Raw genomic sequence first — 26,185 nt, forward strand, 5'->3', positions numbered from 1 at the left:
CACCTCCATTTCCTGTCCTCTCTCAACAAACCAGTTTAGGACCATTTTCATGAAACGCACAACAGTGATTTGGCGCCAGAAACTAATCCAAACAGAATAAACATCAGTTTCGCGTAAAGAAAAGCTGACAGCAGGCGACGAACGAGGCATTTACATGTCACTCTAGTGCAAACAACACCTGAGGATAAGCAGGTGTCTGTGTTGCCCGCTCCCATCAATACAGCGTGAGATTTTAGGATAAAACTGGTATCACTCCCTCAGACCACACAGAATTAAGTTCCCTAACTTCAACAAATGTTAAACTAATTTGGGAGTTGTAAAACAATATGATCAAACAAAGAGAAATATGGCTCACAAATACAACAAAAATAAGAGCAGCACAAGAACATGTAACTCTTGAAACAACACAGCGATTGGAGGAAAGTTCACATACAAAAAAATACACACAATTAGGAACAGCAAAGCATGTAATATTCAAACATGAAATGAATTGCAGCTGAGTTTGTTTAAAGATGATTTAAAATGCGGATTGCACTTGCCATCGATATTTTGGGTTCATTCTGACTCTTTCTGAAAACGATATTTTGCAAAGCAATTTAATAAAAGCTGCTTCTTTTAGTGTTCTCTTTAAAGGCTGCTCCAAATAAATCACTCTTTCACAAAAATGACAGGTGACCTAGTGCAGTGGTAGCGATGCATATCATGTACCGTGAGACCTGCAGGCAAAAAGCGACGACTTTAAAGGCGGTCAGTCCGTCTTTGGGTTCATCTCTGTTCATGTTGCTCTCATTATCTTTCAAAGCACCCAATGTGAGGGGGAAAACACTACATGCATATCATTTTGGGGAACACATTGGTGATCAAGTTTAAACACAATGAACAGTCTGATGTAACAGCGGTATCAGATTATCATTATTATTATTTTTTTTTTTTCTAAACCTTTTTGATTTGTATCTTTGAAGCAAAAGATAATAATAATCATAAAATTGCAAACACGTTTCAACATGATCCTGTACGTTCAATCGGCCACTGGTTGCTGAAAAAAAAACCCAGACGATGCGAACACAAAAGTAAGCAGCGTTAAAACAATTCTAGAATAAGTTAAATTATTAATTAAAAAAAAAACATGAAATCTTTTGCTTTCATTCTGCTGCTCTGTTCCACTTTGTCTCCCTCTAATACTCCGTACAGCAGCGCCGCCGTCTGCTGAGACCCTCACATCTTCACGTCAACACTGATTTGACAAACTAAAGAGGAACAGGTTTGGTTTCAGCTTGAAGGCTGCGCAGTGTTGTAATATTATCAAAAGCTTTCCGAATACCAGCGGTGGTGCATTTTCCTCAGACCATTATCTTCACACCACTAAAGTAATGCGTAAAGTGCACGGCGTCTGTGGTTTACCGCTTGTCGTATCAGGTGCTTATGACACGACTGTTCTTCAAAACGACAGGGTGACACCTGCTGTCACAGAGCGGGGCGAGAAGCGGTTTAGGAGGATTTCAGGCACTAGTGGGAAATCAATAATAACACCAGACTGCAGGTGTGTGCGTTCAGTTTAATGAACCAACTTTTTGAACTGATCTCGGTGCCATTTAATTCTGTTGTGTCACACTTTAGCACCTTTTGAGCCCTTTGACCTGTCAGCATTTCTCCTGATTATTTCAATACAATGCTGATCAGCCTCCTTTCCCACATTCTTGACATTTACTGTTTAACAGACACAGTATGTTATTGTCTGTAAATCCATTTGACAGAGGAATTTATTAATGTTGCACTGAGCCCAAATGACCTAAGTATCTATAGTGCAATACCTTTTTAACACTTCAATCAATCAGTTCTAGGGGCCATTTGTTTGTAATTGACAATTTATTACATAAATAACTTTCTGGGGTTGTTTTTATGTGATGTTGCTGTGACACGGGTTGCTGTCGTAGAAAGATTTGTCTTTTTTTTAATATGCCATGACAATAAGGCGTCCCTCTACTGTAGCTCTTTATTTCTTTTTGTTGTTAAATGCCATCTTATTAAATCACGTTAAAAAAGTTCAACTCTGATTGCTTTCAGGGATCTCCTCAGTAACTATCAATACAATAGAACACAACTAACAGTGGTACATTGTCTTTGAGTCACCAAAATGATAAAAAAAAATAATTAAAAAAAGTAAGAGCAGCACGAGATAATAGCCAAAGTCTGACAAAAACAGTTAAACACAGCGGTGCAAAACATACACATAAGTGCTTAAACAAACTTATGGCTCAGTTTGTTTTTGAAAAGGATTTCAAATGCTGATTGCACTTGCAACCGAGATGTTTGGACCATTTTGATTGCTTATGAAAATGGTATTTCAGCAAAATTATTGAATGAAAAAAATACTTGTAATGTACTTTTTAGAGGCTTTTGCGAATAAATAGATATTTTTATTTAAGTATCTGATTAACTCGGTAAAATACTAATAAATATATTCAAGTATTTGATTAATCCAGAAAAGTTTCTTGATGTATAGACAGGTTTTTACATTAAACTTAACCATTATTTAACCTTCACGTCTTGTGCTGGATGTGCATTTTAAATATAAATGTAAAAACAATTTAAAGGCTTCAGAAGGAGACTTGGAGACGTGGACTCGCCTGAACATTGCTGTCCAATTCAACTCATCTGACCCTCATCTCCCCCTCTCTCTCTCCTTCACTGTCAGACAGGTGTGTCTGCTCGCTCTCTCGCTCGCTCCAGCTGTGACTCCTCCACTGGTTTTTCTCCTCCCTCCATCTTTCCCTCTCCTGCTCCTCCTCGGGCATCTTTCTGCGGGCAAACAGGCAGCTAGGGCGGCTTATCATGAGGCCTCCTGTTCCAGCCCCGCTGACTGTGCTCCTGTCAACCAACAACAACACTTCCTTCATCCGAACAATCACCTCCACCCACACTTTTCCTGCACCTGCTGCTCGCCGTATTTTGGCCTCTTCTTGTTACATATTTGCGTACGGTTTCTTGTCCTATCCTCTCTGCACAGCCTCTCCTGTTGTCGTTGACTTTAGTCTGATGCCTTCAATGGAATGATTGCATTTTACACACTATTGTGTTGCTGTTTGTATAACTTGCACTGAAACAGAAGACTCACGGATACAGGAATGTGATTTACTGTAACATGAACCCTTAAAATGCAAATGTTTGCAGTTATAAGGAGTAACACAGACATAAAAGAAGTCTGGAAGGTCACATAAAACAATGTAACTCTTAAAAATTTAATCACATGTTCACATTTAAGTCTATCCTAAAAAAACACTCATGTGTAAAGATGTAGTTTCCTCCATAACCGGCTATTTAAAAAAATTAAAAAAAATAAAAAAATTCTAATGTGCTTCCCTTGAAAGAAAAGGCGTCCACAGTTCACAGTCTTCATCATGAAATTAATAGAAATCTGAGTGAATTCAATCAAGGTTACAATATGGCACACAAAAATGTCAGTAGTTACTAAGGAACAAGTGAGGAACAAATGAGGAACGACCTAATAATTAATTAATTAATTAATCATTAATGAGTAATTCCTGAATAACTGTGTGCACGTGCATGACCAGTGTATGAGAATGGCCATGAGATATTCATTTTTTTTTAGGTGTGTTGTACGGTCTGAGATAATTCCTGAAATCTGGACTGGAGAACTTTTCTTTTATAAACCCTGCCTACAAAAATACACATCATAGTCGTTAAGACTGCATTCCAAGAATTGTAAGCGTGAACCAACAGGATATTCTTCATGACGGACCAAGGGGGGCAAACATTTTTGATTTTTGACAGGCTGTCAGGACATCTCCAGCCATATTTAGGTCGACTAACAGATATTTTAAGCCAGAACATGGTCTTTTCCTCACCCTTATCACTTGGTTTTTGTGCCCACACCTACTGTAACCAGATCAGGCTGACTCTGGTAAAGATTATTTAATCTTTTCAAATCTAATGTAATTATTTGTTTCTTGCGAGCTCGTCTGCTACCAGCTCAGTAAACCACCACAAGATGTGAGGAAATGTAGGAACAACCTGCATCACTAATGGGTAGCTTTTTATTCCTGGGGTTTCAATGAAAACATGAATTCTCTTGCTTCACGATGCACTTTCTTTCTAGCTGATTTTCCAAAGCAAGTCGGTGAAATAAGCGGCATGAAGATCGCATGTTTGATCACTGAGCGCATCAGACGGAGAAGAAAAAGCACCTCAGAGGCACGTTGGTGTCAGTTTTTTCTCACAGGCTCGTTCTGTAAACTACTACAGTGTAGAAATAAGAGAAAAAAAAACAGCGTACTTTGGGCTGAAAGAATACAGTGAGCAATCGTTCTCTGGGACTGTAAAAACTTCCTATAGAAATTAAAGGTCAAACATATGTCTCCCTTGGAACTTGATTATCGCTATGAGTAAAAAGGACAAATCTGGAAACTAGCTTTCGCAAACCACTTGGGTTAGACCTGAGGAAGGCCCTTCCTGGATCTGATCGGTTTCAATACCATGTTCTCTAGCGTTTACTTCCTGTTTGCATCAGAGTGATTTTCCCAAAGTATCATAAGTCTCTCTCAGGACGAGGTTTGCAGAAAGGCCATTTTTGTTGAGCTGAACACTGTCCTCTCTTAGGAACAGGAAAAATAGCTCGAAGTAGCAGATCTTACAGGTTTTACTGTGTCATCACGGGCTCTTGCAGGATTTTAACACATACATAGAATTCAGGGGACATGGAGCTGATGAGAATGTGTCTGTCACGACCAAAAACACATGACTTTCCACGCGACAAGACTACATACACAGTTTATGATAAAACATCCACAGACATAAATGTGTGTGGGTTGAAAATATTGAACTCAAGCAAAATTTTCACGTGACGCTGTGTCCCGAAAGCCTGCCGCAATCGGCGTTTCACAGCGATGTCATGACAATAACGTTGCTCATGTCAGGACGTTCATGAACAACAATGTAGGAGAGGATAATAATCACTAAAAGTGACTGTATGCAGACACCCAGAGCTGCACGATAACACATCTACTCATACCAAGACAGGACAAATAAGGAGCTGTCGTAGAGGGAAGTGAGTGAGAAGATCAGGCTGCCTGCTAAGTTTTGGAAATACAGCTCAGCACTGTGCAGCCAAGCTTGTATCCATCCAAACTCCATTCAGGGAACAAGCATTTAAAAAGTTGTTTGCTTGTCGTCTGGCCTACACACCTGACGAAGCATGAGTACAGATTTTTTACAAGATGGCATTATGATGTTGTTATTTCGGCGTTCTTCTGATCCATTTATCGCAAATATTTTCTTCACATTTGGTCTGAAAACGACGTAACGTTTGGCTTTTACTTTGGCTTTTACTTTGGAATTTGTATTGGACTGTATGTTGTGGTGGTCAACAATTGGTAGACGTTAGCAGACTCTATTACTAAGCTAACGTTCACCAGATATGCACATTGTCAACACTGAAGTAGTAACAGTAGTTACTATTGTTTGTCTACATTAGCAAAATCAACTACTGTTAGCTAACATTAGCCAGCTTGAACTACAGTATCACCTCATATTTCACATGGTTGCCAGTAAAGTTAGCTTTGACTTTTCTTTGGTGGGTGCTGGTGGTTTGTTGACATTGGCAGACTCCATTTCAATGCTAATATTAGCTATGTTGCGCTGTAGGGAGCGGAAGAGAGACAGGGCGCTGAGGAGTACACCTGAACATCACATCCTTTGGATTTTCACATAAAAACCCACAGGCTGTTCTAGGCAAGCAAGGAAGTCAGGGAAGGTTTTATTTATTAAGTTACTTTACAGTCTGTTTTGCAATACAATGTGATTATTACATGTGAGTTGCTTATATCATTCTTGTATTTAATGTGACATGTGAGCTACGTGAACAAAATAATCACCACTGCCATTGACTATTGAGGTGGCTGCAGAGCAGAGCTAAACTACAGTGGTATCTCATTGAATTTGACTATTAATTGACCTCTCAATGACTGCTACCTTTGGACTATGGTACACATGATTGTGTTTTGTGTTCTGGTACAATAGTTTTGTGGCATACTCTGTATAATTTGAGTTTTTTTCACAAAAAGCTGCCAAACTCAAGACAACTATCTGGATCCAAAAACAGACTGGATTATTTGTACATGGTCAGCAATCTGTTATGTCAACTCCCACCTGGTGCCCGTCCCTTCCTGAAATGCTTTCTGAACTGATACTGGCATTCAAATTACTGCCATCCAGGTGAAACCTGAAGAAGAAGAAGAAGAAGAAACTCTGAAGAGGAGAAACGAGTCTTTAGGTTGCAACTTTCATTCATTAACCCTTTTAACTAACCTTAATTTATCTTAATTCTAATCCTAATACTAATCAGTTCCAAAAGAGGGATAAAACAAAAATAACTGACTTTGCAAAACATCCTCATTATGAAGATCAAAAACTCAGAGGACAGAAGCACAAGGACACACACCTATAAATCAGTGATGGAGTCCACGTTTGAGTAAAGGAGGGGTGAAAACAAGCCCTCGACAAATGGAGTTTTTGTCTGCAAAATGGTGAGACGGCAACCTTTGACCCCATTAGATTCCAGCGCCTAAGAGGCGGAGCCCGCAGCCCAGCAGGCGCTCTCATTGGACAAGGTCGTTGGACATTTGAGCTCTGTGGGGGGACGTGATTGGAGGGCGAGCCTTATGCAGAGCACAGGATGCAGGCGAGAACAAGAGACACCGACACAGCATGAGACACAGGCAGAGAGAGAAGGAGGCTGAGACGAGAGAGGGATGGATGGATGGAAGGAGAGGCGGTGAGGAAGGTGCGTGTGTGAGCATGTGTGTGCGCGCGGTTGTGTGTGTGTGTGTGTGTGTGTGTGTGTGTGTTACAGAAAAGCCCGGATAGCAGTGTGTCAAGAGTGCTGTCAGTCACTCATCCATCCAGCTGGCTAATTGGCTCCTTACCCTCTCTCTCTCTCTTTCTCTCTCCTTCTCTTTGCCTCGCTCACTCTCTCTACCTACCTCCCTCCATCCCTCCCCCCCTCGGTTGCCCTCTCTCTCTCCCTCCATCAGGCGTTGCTCCTAACTGCGCGCCGGAGGCCAAAATGCAGATGAGCTCTGCCTCGCGTCAGGGGGAGCTTCTGCTCTGCTTAATTATCTGAGTGTGTGTATGTGTGTGTGTGTGTCTGTGTGTGTGTTGTGTGTGAGAGAGAGAGGGAGAGAGAGAGAAAGAGAGAGAGAGAGAGTTAGCTTATCAGCTTACCAGCCCACACACACGCACATTCACACACACCGTTCATGCTGCGGCTGCTGTTGCTGCTATGCTAAACAGCAAGGCATCCTGGGAATTGCAGTGACAGCTCATTTTGGTTTTTTCGCAGTCTATGTATGAAAGCTGCTGAGAGACAACCCTTCCTCCCCCCCTTTGCCTCCCCCCTTACAACACACACAAACACACACTGACATATACGCACACTCGCTCTCCCCAGTGCTCATGGGAACGGGTCCGGGGCCTGTCACTAACCCCCCCCCCCGCCCCATCCCTTCCTCCCCACATCACCCCACCCTTCCCTCATCGCCGCGGTGACAGGGCTTGTTGACAAACGCCAGCAGTCATCAGGGCACCATGGGAAATCTTCTGCCACCATTTTGTCAGCAGAATGACAGAAGTTGTTAATGTCTCGCCTCTCGCCCTGACACGAGACGCCGGGGCTGACAGACTCTGACACGCGCCATACACACTCACCAGACACACACTCCTTGAGATACACACTGCCGTGCGCAGCCGTACACCGACACAAATGTCACGCTCGACACCGACACAAACACACACATCCATGCACGCACACACACGACATTCATGTCCACATTTTGTGCACCCCATCCTTCACTCTCCCCCCCATCTCACTCAACTAAATCAGTGTGTGTGAGAGTGTGTGAGAGTGTGTGTGTGTGTGTATGTGTTGTCTGAAAACTAGATGTGTATGGATGTTTAGTGTGTATGACTTGGGAGTGTTAATGAGGATATGTCTATGAGTGTGTATGGCTCCTAATGAGTTGTACTCTAGTGTGTGTGTGTGTGTGTGTGTGTGTGTGTGTGTGTGTGTGTGTGAGAAAACAGTGTCTCAGCTCTCGTTATGGATGCGGTGTATGCGTCTGATCAATAACATTTACAATCCCGACAGGAGATCGAGTCTGGCGGACAACCCTAACTGACCGTTATGAGAACATGATGAACTCCGGACAGAGCGAACACACACACACATCCGCGCACATAGACACACACACGGAGATACATATGGGCAGCTTCTCTGGACAGCCAATTACCGTTGCTCATAATCCACTTGCTCCACACACAGCCTCTGACATCCACCTGTGTATAGTCGGTGTACAACCGACAGATGTCGAGATGTATTTCTCGAGTGTGTACACACGCACGCGCGCGTGTGTGTGTGTGTGTGTGTGTGTGTGTGTGTGTGTGTGTGTGTGTGTGTGTGTGTGTGTGTGTGTGTGTGGTGGTGGTGTGTGTGTGTGTGGGGGGGGGGGGGGGGGGGGTGCTGAGGATGCCAAAGTTCTCTCATGAATCCACAAAGATACACCTTCTTAGGCACACAGGCCCCTGATCAGATCAACATTGGTAGTTTACCACATCTCGCTGCACCAGCTGCACCTGTTAGGAACTGAACTCTCTGTTTAATGCAGGATTTCATTGAGTCGTACCTGCAGGGACGGACACTGCGGAATCTGTTGGAAAAAGTGGAAAAAGATGTGTTTATATAGTGCTTCAGAGTGTGAATTAGAATTCGATTGGGTGTTTCAGGACGTGGAAAAGAAGCCCTGTGAGTGAGTAAGAGCGTTGCCAGATTGAAAATACAGGTAACACAATGTGACATCTCTAAAACAAGACATGTGGAGGCCAGTCGAGAAAAAGGCCATATTAGCCTACAGCAGGTCTGGAGGTTGTTTTGATATAAGAGATCGCAGGTATGTTTGTTAGATACAAAAGTAAGGTGATTAACCATCTATTCAGCTCTTCAACTCAATTCAACTTCTTACCTTCTCAAATTGTAATCAGAAGAGAAAGTTTTTCACTGACTGATTTTCTTTTATGCTTGAACAAATTAAATTTAAAAAACTACCTTTCTTTTCTTGACTGAATAAACACACTGACCTTAAAGGGCTCTTTACTTTGTTTATGTGTGGCGGGCCCTGCCACCTTTTCTAGCTTCAAACAGTGTTCTGGGTCGTTATTGTCCTCTGAGAACAGCTTGTTTATTCAGTTATGACATTTTCTTTTTACATTTCTGAGTTTGTATTGTTACCTCATTAAAGTTGTAAATATAAAAATTCTGAGTTTAGATTTCTTCTACAAAACTACATAGTATACCTTTAAGTTAATTAAACATATACCAGGAGATCTCAAGCACCTTCATGTCACACTCACATATAAGAGGAGGAGCATAATTGTTGGTGCAAAAAAAGATGTTATTGTTGATTTAATCTCAATTCAGTAAAATAAATAAATAAATAAATAAAAGAGGGGGGGTTACAGTCAGGGGTGCAGATCTAAGGTCAGGATTGGGGGGGACACAAAAGTGATTTTTCTCAGCATATCATTCAAAAGGTACTGCACAGGGAATCATTTATAGTGCTTACCTTTCTTGTTTTTGTCCTAAACAGTCAACAGCGCGTATCACTGCTTACTTAACTGTAATATTAGTAAATCATAATTTTAAGGGTCTCAGACATTTAATGTCTACTCATGTTCTTATCTTTCGCCTCCCTCCAACCCTCGCAGATCCCCAGTTCTTCTTACCATCTTCCTTTTCTCCCAGAGTATGGGACTACTTTAAGCATTTAATAATTGATATGGATGAATGTCAAAATACGAAGCCCTAACCAAGTGGTGTCAACTAACTGATCATGTTTTTACAATGCCAGTTATGCTGGTAAACAGTTCTGAATCTCAAATGTGAAGAATGTTAAGTCTGAAAATACATTTGTTCAATTTTGAATAATTTAGTGTATTTTTATTGGGGGGCGATTCATGTTTTTCAGAACATCTCCATCGTTAATATTTCTAAGATGTTTGCGAAAGCCCTCTAAAGTCATCTCAATAGCCATGACTCTTAACAGCAAAGTCTGACCCAACCTGTTTGGACATTAGAGCATGAAACTTGCATATTATATATAATCAGTGGGATTCGAGCAACTCAAATGTGGGTATTTGCTGCTTTTTTCTGTTTTATGTCATATGAAGTGAATATCTGTGGGTGTTCAAACTGTTGGTTGGACATCTTCTTACACACTGGGAAGTTGTGACAGGAATTTCTCACAATTCTTATGCGTCGTACTCTGTACTTCAGATACTTTGATATGAAGGTGTATATAAATATCAGTGACCTGCAATAACTTTCAAGTCTTGTGTCATCAAATTTTCTTAACCAGGGATGTGGGAAGTCAGTCACAGTGGAGGGTGCTGAGGGGTCAGTCTATTTAATGATGTCATGGTAAATGGTGCACGACATTCATGTTTTTGTATTCATTTGAATGGCCGTGGATATCATGTATCTGACCGTTACTGACAGTAATTTACTACAATTTGTTTTGCGCTATAGCAGACGGAGTGAACATGAACATACTGAAGGTCAAAGCGGCCACATCGACTGCACTCAACAAACCGCAAGGAGATGAAGAGGCAGAGGGATTCCCCAGACTCCCTCTAAAAATGGCTCGGTTTTGTGAGTTGTTGAATTAGGTGAAGCTTTACAAACTTTGTGAAGTGCTCTGTCTGACAAATTCTTAATCGTTTGGGTCATCTTGTAAATTCGGCATATGTTATAGACTCGTTTTAGGGGTGCTGCAGCCCCCTCAGCAGCCTAAGTTCCCGCATCCATGCTTGCAACTTGCTTATCGCTCGACCAAAATACTTTGGGGGTACCAATTTCTGTAAGCAAATTCCCACTTGCTGTCTAACCTGCGAAGCTAAAACTATTAGCAATATTTTGAACAACGTTTCAAATGAAATTATGCAAATTCATGTATTTATGCAAGTTAGACAGTACAGGGATTTGCTTGCAAGATTTGGTCTGTTCGTCCCTCTCCTAAGCGTTTCAATTTTTCTTGCATGTCGATGTCCATAAAAGCCTTTTGCTTAATACTAGCAGACAGAATTTACCGGGCGAACAAGCAGAACAGAACCAAACAGGATTCATCCAAGTCCCCCAACCTACAGCACATAGAGTCAACGAAAAAGTTTGTCTGTGTTCGCGGTACACAGGGCTTGCCCATGATGGCCATTTGTTTGTAACTCTTGTATAACTGCCATAACTGTCTTTCCTAGTCTACTCACAGTGGAGCTCTGACTATTAGACTACCTAAACTGGGTTAATAGTATCTACACACACATGCACACACACACACAGTGGGGCTCTGACATTTTTGCAGTATTAAAAGTTGCACTCACTCGCTTCTTAACAAACACTGTCAGAGCTCTGTCACTTGTACAGTAGAGACAGCAAAACTTTTAACATCACACACGCCCACTCACACTCATTCTGACACTTGTACAGTACGTAGGCTGTATGGAAACCTGTTAAGCATCACTCACACACACTCTCTCTCTCACACACACACAACCACAGACACTGGTAGAGATGATTGGAAACTAGAGGGGAGAGCTTGTGAACAAATGCTACAAACAGTTGCTGTCCTGGTTGTTGGTTCAGATGAATAATTACACTGGAAATGCTTTCGAACTTGATTCTGTAATATTGTCAGTTGTGGTCTTGCCAATAAAGCTAATTTGAATTTGAGAGGAACAGAGTGCAGAGATTGGTATTGCAGCCTAAACCCTACAGATGAAACATTATACCATCATTATATGAGAGTACGTTGTCACACAGATCTGCTCTAATACTGTCATTTCCTCCAATCAGAAACAAGTTCGAGTGACATCACTCAGCCCTCTCATGTTCATTAAAAGCAGATCTGTTCTTTTATTCTTGTCATGATTTTGAAGTCGAAAACAATGAACAAACATGTCCTGTCCAACCCCGAACTGGAAACAAATAACTTAATGTTCTCTAACTACAACATTATCTGGGTCATTAATGTACTTGATAGGTAAAAAAAAAGGTAAACATTTTTTTAAAAAAAAGCTGTCCTACCGCATGTGTATTGTGTCAGAGCTTGTTGTTGAGATGTTATTAATAGATCTTGTTTTAAGGCCTTAAATTTTCAGCCATTTTCCCTAACATGGTAACTCTGAACAATTTAATTTCAGCACTGATATCATCACAATCATATTTAATGCATCTTAAAATATGTCAGCATAGTTTTAGACTTTTCAGTCACTGATATGTCCCTTATTATTTTTTTCAGTGATTGAAGCTGGATAATTAAGTGGAAGACAATAGTCATTATGTGAGTCAAGTCGTTTTTAAGTCATTTCAAACACTGGAAACAAAATCTAATTTAGACCTTGCATGTTGATTTTTGACCTTGGAAACAGCAGGTGATAAACAATATTCACTAAAGGTCCGCTTGTGCTGGAGCGTCACTGATGAAGACCTTCAAAAAAAAAAAAAAAAAACATGCAGAACAATCTGCAGAGTTTTGGTCCTAAATGAAGAAAGTCGCAGTTTGTGATAAATAAAGTAAAATGTAATGTAGCTTTGTGTTAAACATGTCAGACAGGATGAGAAAAAAAAGTTTTTGTCTTACTCCTTTCACCACCTTACCAAGTTACCATACAATCGCATTAGTAATGTTTTTTCCTTGAACAGCCACCAAAACCCCTAAACATTGTAGAGCTGCTCCTGAATGTAAGCAGCTCACAAAACTGACCAACTACACTTTCACATAACTGCAGTCTTCAGTATGACCAGATTTATTGTGATTTTCACCTTTTTAGTACCTTTTCTGCGCTGAGTTGGCGGCCATGTTGATGTTGGTGATGTATGTCAAGCGAGATGATGCAATTCGCCAGGCGGTTCAAAACAAAACCGGATGATATATCTTACTTTATTAACAACAAACCCTGATTTTCTTGACTTAAAAAAAAACCTTTTAAACTGTGCGTGATTTGCAGCAAGAATCAAACGGGATGGGAAAATCGTCTGTGGCATGGGGCAGATAGGTCCCGCAAGGTCCACCGGAAAGGGCGCGGCTTCGGCTCTCTGTTAATGCGTAGCGAGGGCGTGATGTGGAGAGACATACAATAATTTTGTGTTTTATTTTATTTATTTATTTTTTCCTGGAGACAGACCCCTGACCCTGACTTCTCATTTAGTATTTCACTCGCGTTCAGTTACATTACTGCGCAGTGAAACTTGGATAAACACACACACACACACACGCACGCACGCACACTGACTGAGTGAGTGAGTGAGTGGAGGAAGCGCGCGAGTCAAGTGCAGCTTTCAGCAGGTGCCGCCCCGCGTGAGCCGGCGAGGACGAGATGAAAGACACCGCTGCACATCGACTCCTCTCTCCTCTCCTCTCCTCCCTCCCCCTCCGCGCCGGCACCCCGTCTCCTCCATCCCATCCTCCCCTCCTCTCCTCTCCTCCCCTCTCGCTCGCTGAGGCAGATTTGTAGTGACAGCAGCGGGTGCATTCGCCAGTCATTCCCCATAAAAGGTTCCGTCTGATCAAAGCCCCGCTGAGGCAGAGAGAGGCAGGGAGGCGGCCCCGCTATGTCGGCGTGTGTCGGTGTGTGTCTGCGGTGTCTCGCAGGGTTGAGGCGGGTTTGAAGCTTTAAAAACACAGAAAAAAAACTCCTCTCTGTCTCTCTCCCCGCTATTTACATTCGAGCTCCGTTTTGCCTCGGCAGTAAAACATTGTGTTTTTTTTTTTTTATTCCCTCCGCCTGCAGCCCGTGTGACAGCCAGGCTTCGGCTGCATTAATCAACTCCTCCCCGCTCAGAGCCAAGGATCCCGTAAACTGGGAGAATTAAACCTTTAAATACGTTTTAAACGGAAAGCGTCTGACTGAAGTTATGTTAACAAGCCCCGCAACCCGGTGCGTGCGTGCGCGTGATAAGCGGGGCGCACTCCCCGGTGAGCGCTGAGGGGATCGAGGCCCCGCACATCGAACAGCACGAACACAAGGGAGGCAGTGTGTTGATATAAATGCACCCATCCGCTGTCAATTAGACAAACACTTATAACGGGGTGTGGAGAAAAAAAAAAAAAAAAGTTCGGGCCTCCACAATAGGAACACCAAATATCAGGGAGGCGGCAGCCGCAACATGAACTTTAAAGTCACCTGCCAGCCATACTCCCCCAATTTTTTTTTTTTTTTTTTCGCATATTCATGTTGCTTTAAATTACCAGGAAGCCCGAGCATCCCTCTTTACCTCCTCATTAAGATCAGTCGTCTCGTCAGGAGCAGACAGCGTTATTCACCATCAATTAAGCGCGCAGGAATCCACAGCCAGCCCGCTGCTGACACATCTTGATGCAGGATGCAAATGCAGGGGAAACAATTTTGGAAATGCAAATTTTGAAGTTAAAGACTAGACTCCCCCCCTGCAACACACACACACACACACACACCACCCAAAATCTTTTTCTCTCACTGTTGTTATTATGTGCCGCACAAAGCTGTCTATACATTGATCTTCTCCTTTGCAATAGTCCCCAATCCCTGCTGAATTAAACATAACCCATCAACACTGCTTGAAGTAGTTGTCCGTGCATCAAGGCCTTCAATCAGCGGCAGGCGGAATGTAAGAGTAAAAAAAAAGAAATAAACTGCTGTGATTCTTTGCCTTGTTACTGGAAACATTACCACTAATACTTAAAGTGGCACTATGTTGTTTCGGAAAGGAAACACAAACTCAGATATATTATTCTTTTTCCATAAGTGAACAAACAAGCTGTTCTCAGAGGAAAACACTGATTGAAGCCCAAAAGGTGGCAGGGTCCGCCACATTTAAACAAAGTAAAACAGTATGAAACTGTGTTGTCCTTTAAGGTCAGTTTGTTTATTCGGTCATGAAAACAAAGATGTTTATCTAGTTTGTTTAAAGCCCCTGTACAGACTTTTCATTTAGTGTTGATTTTGGCGGCCCCGGTGGACGAAAGCGGTGGTGTTTTGACGGAATGAAGACCGCATTTCCCATGAGCCCTAGCACCCACTGTCGTGAAGACGTTTGTCTGGCCGGCGCGTGTAGATTTGTTTTGGAAACGTCGGGAAGAAGACGGGACTTGCTTTGAAAACTTTTTTTTTTAGCAGCTATCTACAGTGTGCATATGGATGAGGTAATGTGTCTATTTGTATTTCTATGTAATATAATATGCCGCCGGTGAAACAAAGTAATGTTAAAACTTGTATCTAAGTTCTCTCTAAGTAATTGAATCATGCCTTGACCTGGACAAATGAGAATTTACACAGACATACATCTAAGTTCAGTAAGCCTACAACCAACAGTTTAGATAACTCGGTAGTAGAACTGTTTAGTTTAGTTGTCAACTTACCTTAGTAATATTTTATTGTCAGTGCAATAACCCAGCATTGGAAAAAACTGCAGTAGCATTGCCAACATAATACCTTACGTTGTAAGCTAACTGTATTACCGTGATGTCTGTGACATAGGCTGAACATGCAAAGACTGCACTATTGTCACTGTGTGTAATGCTGCTGTTGCACTGCAATTTCCCAGCTATAAATATTACCCACGGTGCTACAGAGCTAGCGTTACAGCAAAGTCACAGTGATTGTGATGGATGTTTTGTTCTAAGTAAGAAACTGAATCATTTATAACGACAGAGGATATTACCGATGCATCGTTGCAGGTCGGCTCAGCTTACATGGATGCGTGATCTAAGACGTTTGTTGTTGTTTTTACGAGTGTAGTATCAAGAGCTAATCTAGTGGTAACGTTAGCCAGCTTTGTTGTAACAATATAAATTCATGTATTGCTGTAAACTACGTCCCGCAATACATTTCATAAATGAAATAAAATGTACATACCTGTCTAGGAGGAATCGGGCAAATTCTGGATTAGCACTGGCTAGCGTAGCAACAAAACAGATATGCTGAGTGTCGTTAGTTCCGGTCTGACAGCCGTAAATCGTTTCGTCAGTGGTCCGACCCGACCAAGGCCTTTCAGAGGTATAGAATTAGACTACTTAGAAAAAGCGTATCTTCACACTGATGGGCTCATTTGCTGTTGTAGGTAACAGAGACACATCAGCAGAAACCAGAGACTTTTGCATATCTAGTTAAAAACTCCGCACAGGGGCTTTAAGCGTAAACAAAATCAGTCATTGAAGATCTTAAAATTTCTCCCCCAAAAATGCATACTGCACCTTTAAATGTACTAGTCTAATCTAATTCTACTCAAAACTGTTTTGGGTGTTTCACATGGCAGATTTCTGCATTTGGGGATGTAATGAGTGTTCTCCTTCCCTTCTCTCAGGTGCTGCTCATCTGACTTTGTTAGTTTAGTTTATGTAGTCGTTTCTTAGTTTGGTAGTGTGGCTTGCCCAGACTTCCTCCATCTTTTTGTTCATCTTGGCCAGACCTCTAAACAGCCATAGTTTTGGTATTATTTTTAACTAAACACTTTATTTAGCATTCTTGTACTAGGGTATAGCGTCCCTCCTAAAATGATGCAGGTCACAAGGTAGCGTCAACTGACATTTTCTGTCAATACTACCAGGCCACTGTAACCCTCTTAACCACCAAATTAACTGTGGGTCTTGAACATGTGTAGCCTGTAGAACAGTGGGGTCAAAAAAGAATAGCAAACCCAGAACTGAGTGTCAGTGTGGTTATCATCACACTATTTAATCTCAACAGTTGGTAAGAAAAAAATATTACAGCATATATAAACATTAGGATCACTCCAGCTCCTCTGAGTGCTTAAACTTTGCTATGTTACATTCGACTCACTGACAAGTCCACAAAATCCAAGGCAACATTCCTCGACGACATCCTGCTATAATTTAACAGCCTCTAAGCAAAGTTGAATTTACACAAGATTCCTCAAACACACTTACACACTGAATCTGACTCGTCTCTGATCAAGGCAAACGTGGTGCTAGTATGTACAGTCTGTTGTGTGGATGTTAGCGTGCGTGTAGCCGTCATGATGAATCTGAAGATCAGGTTGTAGATGTCATTTTAATTTATTGGGGGTAGGCTTCGATCACCATGGCATGACCCTAGAAATACAAAAATACAAGAACAAAAATAGGGTGTTACGATTATATTAAAGTTATATATTAAGTGCTGTCAAATCTGAGTAGCCCAAAAAGTATGTCATTTGGAAGAAATTACTTCCCTTGTCACCAGATAGGAAAAAATAGTACAAAATACTGTACAGACATACAAAAATGTTGGCTTTAAAACACTTTAAAGTGTTAAATTTGAATTTAATGACTTGTGTGACTGCTGTCTCATGCACATTACCTGTCCTCCAGCAGCGCAAGCCGCCACCAGTCCGTACTGTCCTCCCTCCTTCTGCAGCCGGTGTGCCACTGTGGTCACCAGCCTGCAGCCTGTGGCACCGAACGGGTGACCCAGAGACAGAGAGCCCCCCCACAGGTTGAACTTCTCCATGGGAGGAGCTCCCACCTGCACACACAACAGACATTTGGTCAGGACTGTGAAATCGGAAATTCCACATTCAGATAGGTGGGAGATATAAACACACAGTTGCCGTTTTTAGACAGGGCACCAAGCCGAAAATTGGGGGTCTGTTTTGGTCCACCAATTTTCCGCCTCGGAGGGTACACTTATTTCCGCCTCGCCTGCTATCTTAAAACGAGGCGGCAATGTGCCGGCCTCTGCGTGAGGTGGGCGGAGGTGTCAATGACCTGCACTGTTGTGACCCACAGCCGGGGAGTTTTAAAACCAAGAAACAGCTGATCACAGCAGTCAGTCCATCATTTCATCTGACTGCCAGAGTTAAAGCTCAAGTAAATAACTTTTCATTTTTCAACCCATATTTACAGTATTCTATGTTACTGGAGGGCAGTTGAAATGGAAAAGATGCTTTTAAAGATCCATTAACATGAAATCTTTGTTTCTTTGCAATATCCCTTGATGTAAATCAATGCAATTATTTTATTTTATGAGTTTGCTTGATATTATTCTGGACTTGAAACATTATTATGGTATAAAACTAAGGAAAAACTAGGAATTGTGATATAATTAGGCGTGAAATCAAAATAAACTGGCAAAGGTCTAAAATTTGTTGTTTTCTATTTCTTCCATTTCGTATATTTTGTTTGTTGTTTGTTTGCCTTTTTTTTTGGCTAGTCGTCAAGAGAGACAGTGTATCCATGTCTATTTATCTTGGCCAAATGTACTCGATGTTTATCTATTTCAGCACGTTGTTAGCATCCACATGTTCTCCATGGATCCATTCTGACCAGCAGTCACATTTACCTTCGATTTCCTGCCCAAGTAAGTCTGGCCGAACCAATCGGAGTCCATAGCCTTCAGATTTGCCATTATCTGGCCCTTGAAAAAACACACACACACATACATCCACAGTTACCATAGATACCAAACAGAAAACACATTGATTTCTGCTGATTCAGAAGTCCAGGATGAGAGGAAGACCGGTCAGATCTTCCTCCTCCTTGAATAACACAGAAAAAAAAAAATTGATCATGGCAGACAGAAAATTGAGAGTTTAATCAATCAAGTGATGTATCTGTAACTTAAAACATCTTGGAGATTGACAGGTTATTAATAGATCACTATGCACTTTCAACAACCACCACACATTTTTTTTTCCACTGAGTATGTTGTGATAACTCACTGCGAATGCCTCGTGGAACTCAAAGACGTCAATGTCATTCATAGTCAAACCAGCCCGTTCCAGGACCTTTGGTGTGCCGTACGTTGGCCTGGAAGACAGAAAAACATTTTGCTCAAATAACAGATAATCAAAAGAAGCACTGAAAAACGCCATCACCCCTTAAAAAAACTTTAAATTCTTAAACTACATTTTAGAAGTGTTAGAACCTGAATTGTTTATTTTATTGTGGTTATATGAATGCAACTTATGGCTCTGTTGCATTGCTGCCTGCCTTTCTTTGTGTGCAACAAGCAAGAGAGCAAGCAGCCTTGTGACTGCAGTGAAAATGTTGTTTTTGAAGCAAAAGGCCAACAAATATGGATTGTCTCTACGAGTTGTTAAACAATCCCACGCAGCCGCCACTGGATCTAATTCTGCAAGTACTATAACAGTAGATGTTTTTATACTGGGCAGCAAACCGCCAATTTGGCCTTCCTTTTTGCGGCTAGCATCTCCTTACGCCTACCCCAGTGGCGGCTTTTTGGAAAAGAAGGAATATTACACCTCCCTTTTAGATAGACAGGGCGGCAGATTGCAGCCTTTACCTGGCTGCAAATGTGCCGCCTTTTCTATCTAAAAGGGGCTACTAATAACATCAGTTTAATCTAATCATTAATTAATAATCTGAAACTGTGCAGAAATACAGGCTTTAAAACAGATTGATTAACACATACAAAAAACAAAAGAAAAAGCTGCAAAACATTCGTCATGAATAATGCTTTGAAGCTTCAAACTTTTTAGTACACCCCTTTTACCTGCTGACACTGATGTAAAGCAGATCAAAACAAGTGTTGCTAACGTTTATGAACAACATATAAGACTTAAAATGAAATAAGGAAAACAACTATCAGTTGATATTTCTACGAGGCAATCATCTAACACGGAGGGACTCACCCCAAAAGCAGCTGATCTTTGGGGTCTTGAGACACGTAGACGAAGTCTCTGCAAGGATGAAAACACAAAATATGATCAGCACCTCAACTGAAATAGCATCCCTGATGAAACTGAGGCTGCTCTACCAAACAGAGAAGGTGCAGATATACCTGAGGTAGGCTTTGGGCTTGTAACCCATGGCCAAGGCTTTCTCTTCAGACATGATGAGCACAGCAGAGGCACCGTCGGTCTGAGGAAACACGATCAAGCAGTTTGGTTCAGGGTTCACACAGCTAACAAGAGACTGAAAATCAAGCACTTCAAGGTAGCTTAAATGAACATTACAGGATTCCTTTATACCCACAGCATTTAATGTATAATGTGACCTTGTTTAATTTACCAGTTATTCACATTATCTTTGATTATAAATATTAACTAACTTTTGATTTAGATGAGTGATTGTGTAGACAAAACACCACATTAAGTTGAAAAATTGAGTATTGAGTATTATTTGGTTTCAAGCACATTCCTAACCTTGACAACTGGTCAAAACATTTTCTAAACTTTAAAGACGTTGTACGAACTTGGTTACTTATAGTCAGAACAGGTTATGAATTTTGGCAAATGTTTCTTCTTGTGAGGCAATCAACTTAAGTAGTTGGCATCAAATCAGTGGAGAAAAAAATATTTTGGAAGTGAACCCAGAATGTCACCAGAAGTGTAAACAAGATAATAAAAAAAAAATAAGCTAAAGTTGGTTAACAGTGTTTTGTTTGAGGTATTTTACAGCTTTGTTTTAGCAGCCTGAAGTGTGTGTAGCTGTGTGTGTTTGATTTACACACAGAAACAGATGCCCGTGTCTATGCTGAAGGTGTTTTTGAACCAGAAAGGACGAAATAACGAAGGCTGAAAGTGCTGAAGGGTCCGATGAGAGTGTGTGTGAGTGTGTGTTTACCAGGAAAGAGGAGTTGGCGGCGGTGACTGTGCCGTGAGGTTTGATGAAGGCGGCCTTTAGTTTACCCATTTGCTCCATGGAGGAGGGGCGGATTCCGTTGTCCTTGGAAACAATATCACGACCTGATGAAGACAAAAAATATACGGACATTGTGTAAACAAAAGAAATGAACAATACATGAACACGCAACCCAGTGCATCTCTTATACCTCAACCTTTAATTTGACTCTAGACAAAAGAAAAATACAACAATATAACAGACAACAATTAACACACACCCAAGTATGAATGTGTCTAAGATTAAATGGTGAAGTTGTGTCTACCTGGCACTTTAAAGGAGATTACATCCTGCAGCAGACCGGCATCCTGGGCCTTTTTGGCCAGTGTGTGTGATCGTAGAGCAAACTCGTCCTGTTCCAGTCTGGTGACCCCGAACGCAGCAGCCAGACGATCTGCACTGTGACCCATCGTCTCTGCTGTGGAGAACTCAGCCACGGCAGGGAGCTGAACATGGACATAATAAAAGGGTTATAGGAGGAAAGACTGTACCGAGTCAAAAAGAAGAACTTAACAAACCAAAATTGGTGCAACATTTGGTGATATTATGTGAATATATACCTCTGGGGCAAGGTGTGCCATCCGAATGCTGCCGATCAAACCGAGCTTGGCGCCGAGGGTCTTTGCCTTGTTGAGGGACAGCATGGTCTTCCTCATCTTACGGCTGTGACGGATAGGAACGTCGGACATGAACTCCACCCCTCCTGCCACAATAGCGTCACACTGGCCTGCAGCAATCAGACCGACACCTGGAGAGGAGGTGGGAGAAAGAAGACACAAACAACGGTCAGACACACAAGGAGACAACCAGAAAAACTCATTGGGACATTTAAAAAAGGTTAACTTTTACAAAAAACTACATATGTACATCCATGTTTTTTTGCTAAGTATTTTTTTTTTATTCCTTATATCAGTGAGAAAGGACACATGTGATCTCAGTCTCCTGCTGTGATCGCCCTTCTTCTATCCCCTTTCATTGTCATAAGACATCTTGGTGTGCCATACAGACATCTTAAACTCAGGCAAAGTGCTCGTCTTATAATTAAAATGCTTTTTTAGTCCTTCAAACGTGTTCTCAGTGTACAAAACACCAAATAATATCATTCTTGTTTGCAGCTACGATGTAAGGCTAAGTATCTTAGTTTCCTCTGAGTGTCCAAAAATATGACAATTATAACCCCGGCACAAAATATAAAGTACATGCCAGATGGAGACTTGGTGTAGAGATAGTTTTCCCTGACATACCTGAGGTCATTGCCTGGTTTGAGGAGATACAAGCCATGGTGACGGTGTGAGCTGGGATCTTGTCAGAGAAGCCTGCACCCAGGGCTGCCTGTAAAAAAGAGCATGCAGTATATGTAACATTTACAAGGCACACAGATTCTATAACCATTACTGTGTACTGTATGTGTGTGCGATCATACCTCTCTTGCTACGTTGCTGGTTTTGACCTCCTGAATGACTGTTCCATAGATGATGTAGTCTACAGCGTCTTTGGGTAGACCCGTTTTATTCAGCAGACCCCTATTGAAACCCAGATCAAACACTTTAAAATGCGCACTAAAAAAAAACATCTTTCCGTCATGCATTTAGATCCTAAGAATTGGAGAAACAGTCTTGTGACGAAACAGAATGGAAACTGATAAAAGCATCCTGAGTGAATTTACTGTATGAGAAAAGGGACAAAAGTAGCTGTTTTTTTAGATAACAACCTGCTCACAGCTCTGTTAGAATTTTGGACCAATGTTCCTCTATCTCTTCTGCTCCCTAAACCAACATGTTTCAGAAGTTTTCAGCTGTTTATTACATCTGAAGGCCACTCATATTTCATAGAATTGTGGTCATATACATAACTCTTGTTTAACGGTCTACCATCTTCTGCAAGAAGACAGAATCTGGATTTTCTTGGAAAAAAGGGAAATTACTTCTGTTGTAACGAACACTGAGGAACATGACCAGGATCAACTGACAGTCTAATAAAGTGACTGTACACATCATTTACTAAAGAAAAACCCTCTTTAATGCTACTCGGGTTTAGTGGCATGTATTGAACAGAACAGTGGTTTTGATGGGCAGTTCATTAGAACAACTACACACAATATGGTGATGGTGGAAAAGAAAACACAACCTCACGAGACACTTACTGCAGAGCTGCTCTGGCCAAGTCATGGGGCATTAGGTCAGCATATCTGTTAACACAAACCAGAATAGTTTTAGCTTTCATCAAGTATTCATCATTCATTTTTCTGATCATCTGAACGTTTTTTGAGCGCTGTTCTCATCAAAGCACCGTAAACTTAAATAAAATAAAATAAAGAAAAGAGTTGAGACGTACGTTGTTCCAGACAACAGGAAAGGAGTTCGAACTCCTTCAACCAGAACTATGTTCTTCATACCAGGCCGAGCCAGCGACTTTTTGCTCTTTGTCTGAACTGAAGGAACAGACAGACGGACGGATATAGACAGAAACGGGTAGATTAGACATTGATAGCTGTGAGCTGACCTGAAGAATGTATTTGAGTACCATCTCAGTTGCATTTAATGTATTTTCAACCACTTAGATTCCATCTAGTTCCATCTGTTTTGCAGAGGTTCTGTCCAGGCAAATAAATAAATCAATAAATAGAGGCTTATAATAATCAGCTCGAATTTTAATCACTGTGATCTCCACAAGACTATAATCTGGATTTCTATGTTAATATCAATGATTTCACTGAGAGTAATGACTTACCCTGAGCCTGAAGCTGGGCTGTCGTACTGAGAGAGCGAGCCCCTGAGCAACAAAGACAAAAACATTCTTTATAATTCTCGATTTAAATATTTTAAACACTTCACCAAACTGTGGTTGGCACAAACTTCTCAAAAGATTAATGATGATATAACAAATGGAAAGGCTAAATAAACAGAAGTGACAGTGGCCAAAGATAATATCTTCATAACAATTAATATACTGTATATGTAACATGTAAAAAATCTATTAACTATCGGTGTTGTATCTTGCATCTGATCTCGCATTTACTGTATTTTCCAGTTTTGGCAGAATGTTGTTCTCATTACTTGGAGATACATCTGACAAGAAAGTCCATATACAGCTTACCAATCCGCATCGCCCAGGAAGGGCTGACCGGGCAGCTCCGCAGTGTGCTCAGCAACATGGAAGCCATTATGTTCTATAGAGAAAGAAACGGCAATTGTTAGTTCTAGGACTGTAACTAACATTGTTTTTCGTTATCGATAAATCCGACCATTGCTATCACAATTAATCCATTAATTGTTCAGTCTTTAAAAAGTCAAAACATATCTGAAAAATGTTCATTGCCATCTCCCAGAGACGTCTTCAAATTGCCTCTTTTGTCCAACCAACAGTCCAAACCCAAATACTTTCCATTTACTGTCATGAATGACAAAGAAAACCAGCAAATCTTTACCTTCAAGAAACTGGAACAAACAAATGTTTGAAACTTTTGCTTGCACACTGACTGATTGATTAATCCAATATCAAAATAGTTAGCAATAAACTTTCTTTGACTCAAATAATTGACAAATCAACTAATTTTTGCAGCTCTATTTACTGCAAGTTATAACCAGGGATGTGGTGGAAGAAGAAGTACACGGCGTAAGTTTTAAAAATGTACTACTTTCTGTTTTAACAGTGTTGTTTTTAGTGGGGCAGAAAATAATCAGATTTTGACTTAAACTGAACTGCAAACTACCAGCTCACACAGTATGTAGAACATCCCATTTATATAACTTAGGCTAAATAACAGAACCACCTACCTGTATGACATGACCAGAAAATGCAATAAAACCGTCCGCAAAACCTCTTTAACAAAATCCAAACAGTTACCTTTTGGAGGTAGGAATTGTTGCAGCACTGCTGTATTAGATAGCTACAGTTTTACTTAATAAACTGGGAAATAAGAAAACATACTCTCAAATTCCCAAACAGTGACCAATTTTCCTGGTTTTCCATTACCTCCTCAGAGAATCTGCCAAAGTCTTAGACCTACTACTCTTAATTCATGATAACAGGTTTTTTTAAAATTCTTGACACCACTGTGAGGACTTAATTGTCCTTAACACTTTTATTAAATTTGTTTTGCCTGTTATATGGCTTTTATTCCTTTTACTTTCAGTGCCTCATATTGTCTTTTTGTGTTATTTTCACATTTTCTGTTGTGCCTTCTTGTTTTATCTTAGATTAAACAAGGCTTCCTAGCGCTCGATTTGACTGATGAATGTCAATTCTGTAACATTGCCTTCCTGAGTTTCCTGCTTTTGCCTGTTTATTTATTAGATTACCATTATTCCTGTGTGAGTGCGTCCTTAGAGTGACATAACCACACTACATAGCCCCGGAGGTAACACTCAGATCTGTCTCTGTAGGTAAAAGGTCAGCCTGGTACTGGATGTCTGGATCAGACTCTGGACATTTAAAACTGTCACCCCCAGAGTCCCATGCTCTGTTTGACTGTTTATGGCCAGGTAACTCGGACATATGACTCTACAAATTATGAGCCGATAAGGTTGTGATGGTGAAATTGCAATACGCTTGAAAGATTTCCCCATATTTTGCAGTGTAGGAAAACCAGCTAGTGTAGAGAGAGTGAACACCGTAGCAAAGTGTACTAATGCAATGGTAACTTGTTCTATAGTACAAACATACACCCCTGGTAAGTATAACATAACAATAAAGACATTTAGTCATTCCTTATTAACCTTTAATGTGTTTGTATGCTCCCATATTACATAGCAATGGGGATTTTAATTTTAGGCTGTAAGGAATAAATGTGCAATACATCCTATTCTATCTAACCTAGTCTTGTATTATGTGGGCTAATGTGACATATCGTTGACATTCACCCAACCCAACCCCACCCCCCTTGTCCAGACTGTGACCCTTCACCTAGATTCCTAGCTGGAGAATGACAGAGACAGAAATACACAATCACGCGACTCAAGTTGTATCACAACTGTTTTCGGAACAAGTAAGTATTGGGTTGTAATAACGTCTGCACAAATTTAAAAAAGAAAAGAAAAAACATTGGACAGTGTCACAAAGGGCACAACGATGACGCTAAAGCTCCATGCAAGCTAATAAAGCTAGTTAGCTACCTGTTAGCTAAAGTTTCCACTGAGTTCATTCTTATTCCCTTTGTCTGGGGTAAACACACACACTTGCAGAGCTGACACCATATCTTTGCTATTTGTGAATGTTATTAACGTTAGTAGCAGTGACAGATAAGCTGAAGCTTACCTGTACCAGTGTTGTATCTTTGCCGACAGCGCTTCCCTGTCAAACGATCAGCCAGACTCAGAAGCGCTGCTGGACTACGCTTTCAAGGACCCGTTAGCGTTAGAGCTGTCTGACATAATGCCTGAACAAAACACACGGGTTACCATTGAGTAGTCACTTACCTGCTTATGTCTGCGAGGTATTATGATGATGAATTGTAACGCCGACATGATAAGATATTCATATTTTACAAATTAAAGATGACTAAT

The 26,185-nt window shown here is 41.0% G+C and overlaps 1 protein-coding gene across 1 annotated transcript; it reads right to left on the minus strand.

Moving 5' to 3' along the window:
* Positions 1-16,742: 16,742 nt before the first annotated feature.
* hadhb (hydroxyacyl-CoA dehydrogenase trifunctional multienzyme complex subunit beta) lies at positions 16,743-26,071 on the minus strand. The gene is made up of 16 exons (XM_030405534.1): positions 25,938-26,071; positions 23,778-23,850; positions 23,412-23,453; positions 23,016-23,112; positions 22,825-22,869; positions 22,105-22,204; positions 21,926-22,013; positions 21,242-21,429; positions 20,947-21,127; positions 20,625-20,746; positions 19,840-19,919; positions 19,691-19,738; positions 18,758-18,845; positions 18,379-18,453; positions 17,398-17,562; positions 16,743-17,150 (listed from the first exon to the last, which is right to left on the minus strand). Exons 2-16 carry the CDS (start codon positions 23,842-23,844, stop codon positions 17,115-17,117), a joined length of 1,422 nt encoding a protein of 473 aa, XP_030261394.1. The 5' UTR covers positions 23,845-23,850; positions 25,938-26,071; the 3' UTR covers positions 16,743-17,114.
* Between the last annotated feature and the right edge of the window lie 114 nt (positions 26,072-26,185).

The sequence above is a fragment of the Sparus aurata genome, chromosome 22 (genome assembly GCF_900880675.1).
Source record: "Sparus aurata chromosome 22, fSpaAur1.1, whole genome shotgun sequence".
NCBI lineage: Eukaryota > Metazoa > Chordata > Actinopteri > Spariformes > Sparidae > Sparus > Sparus aurata.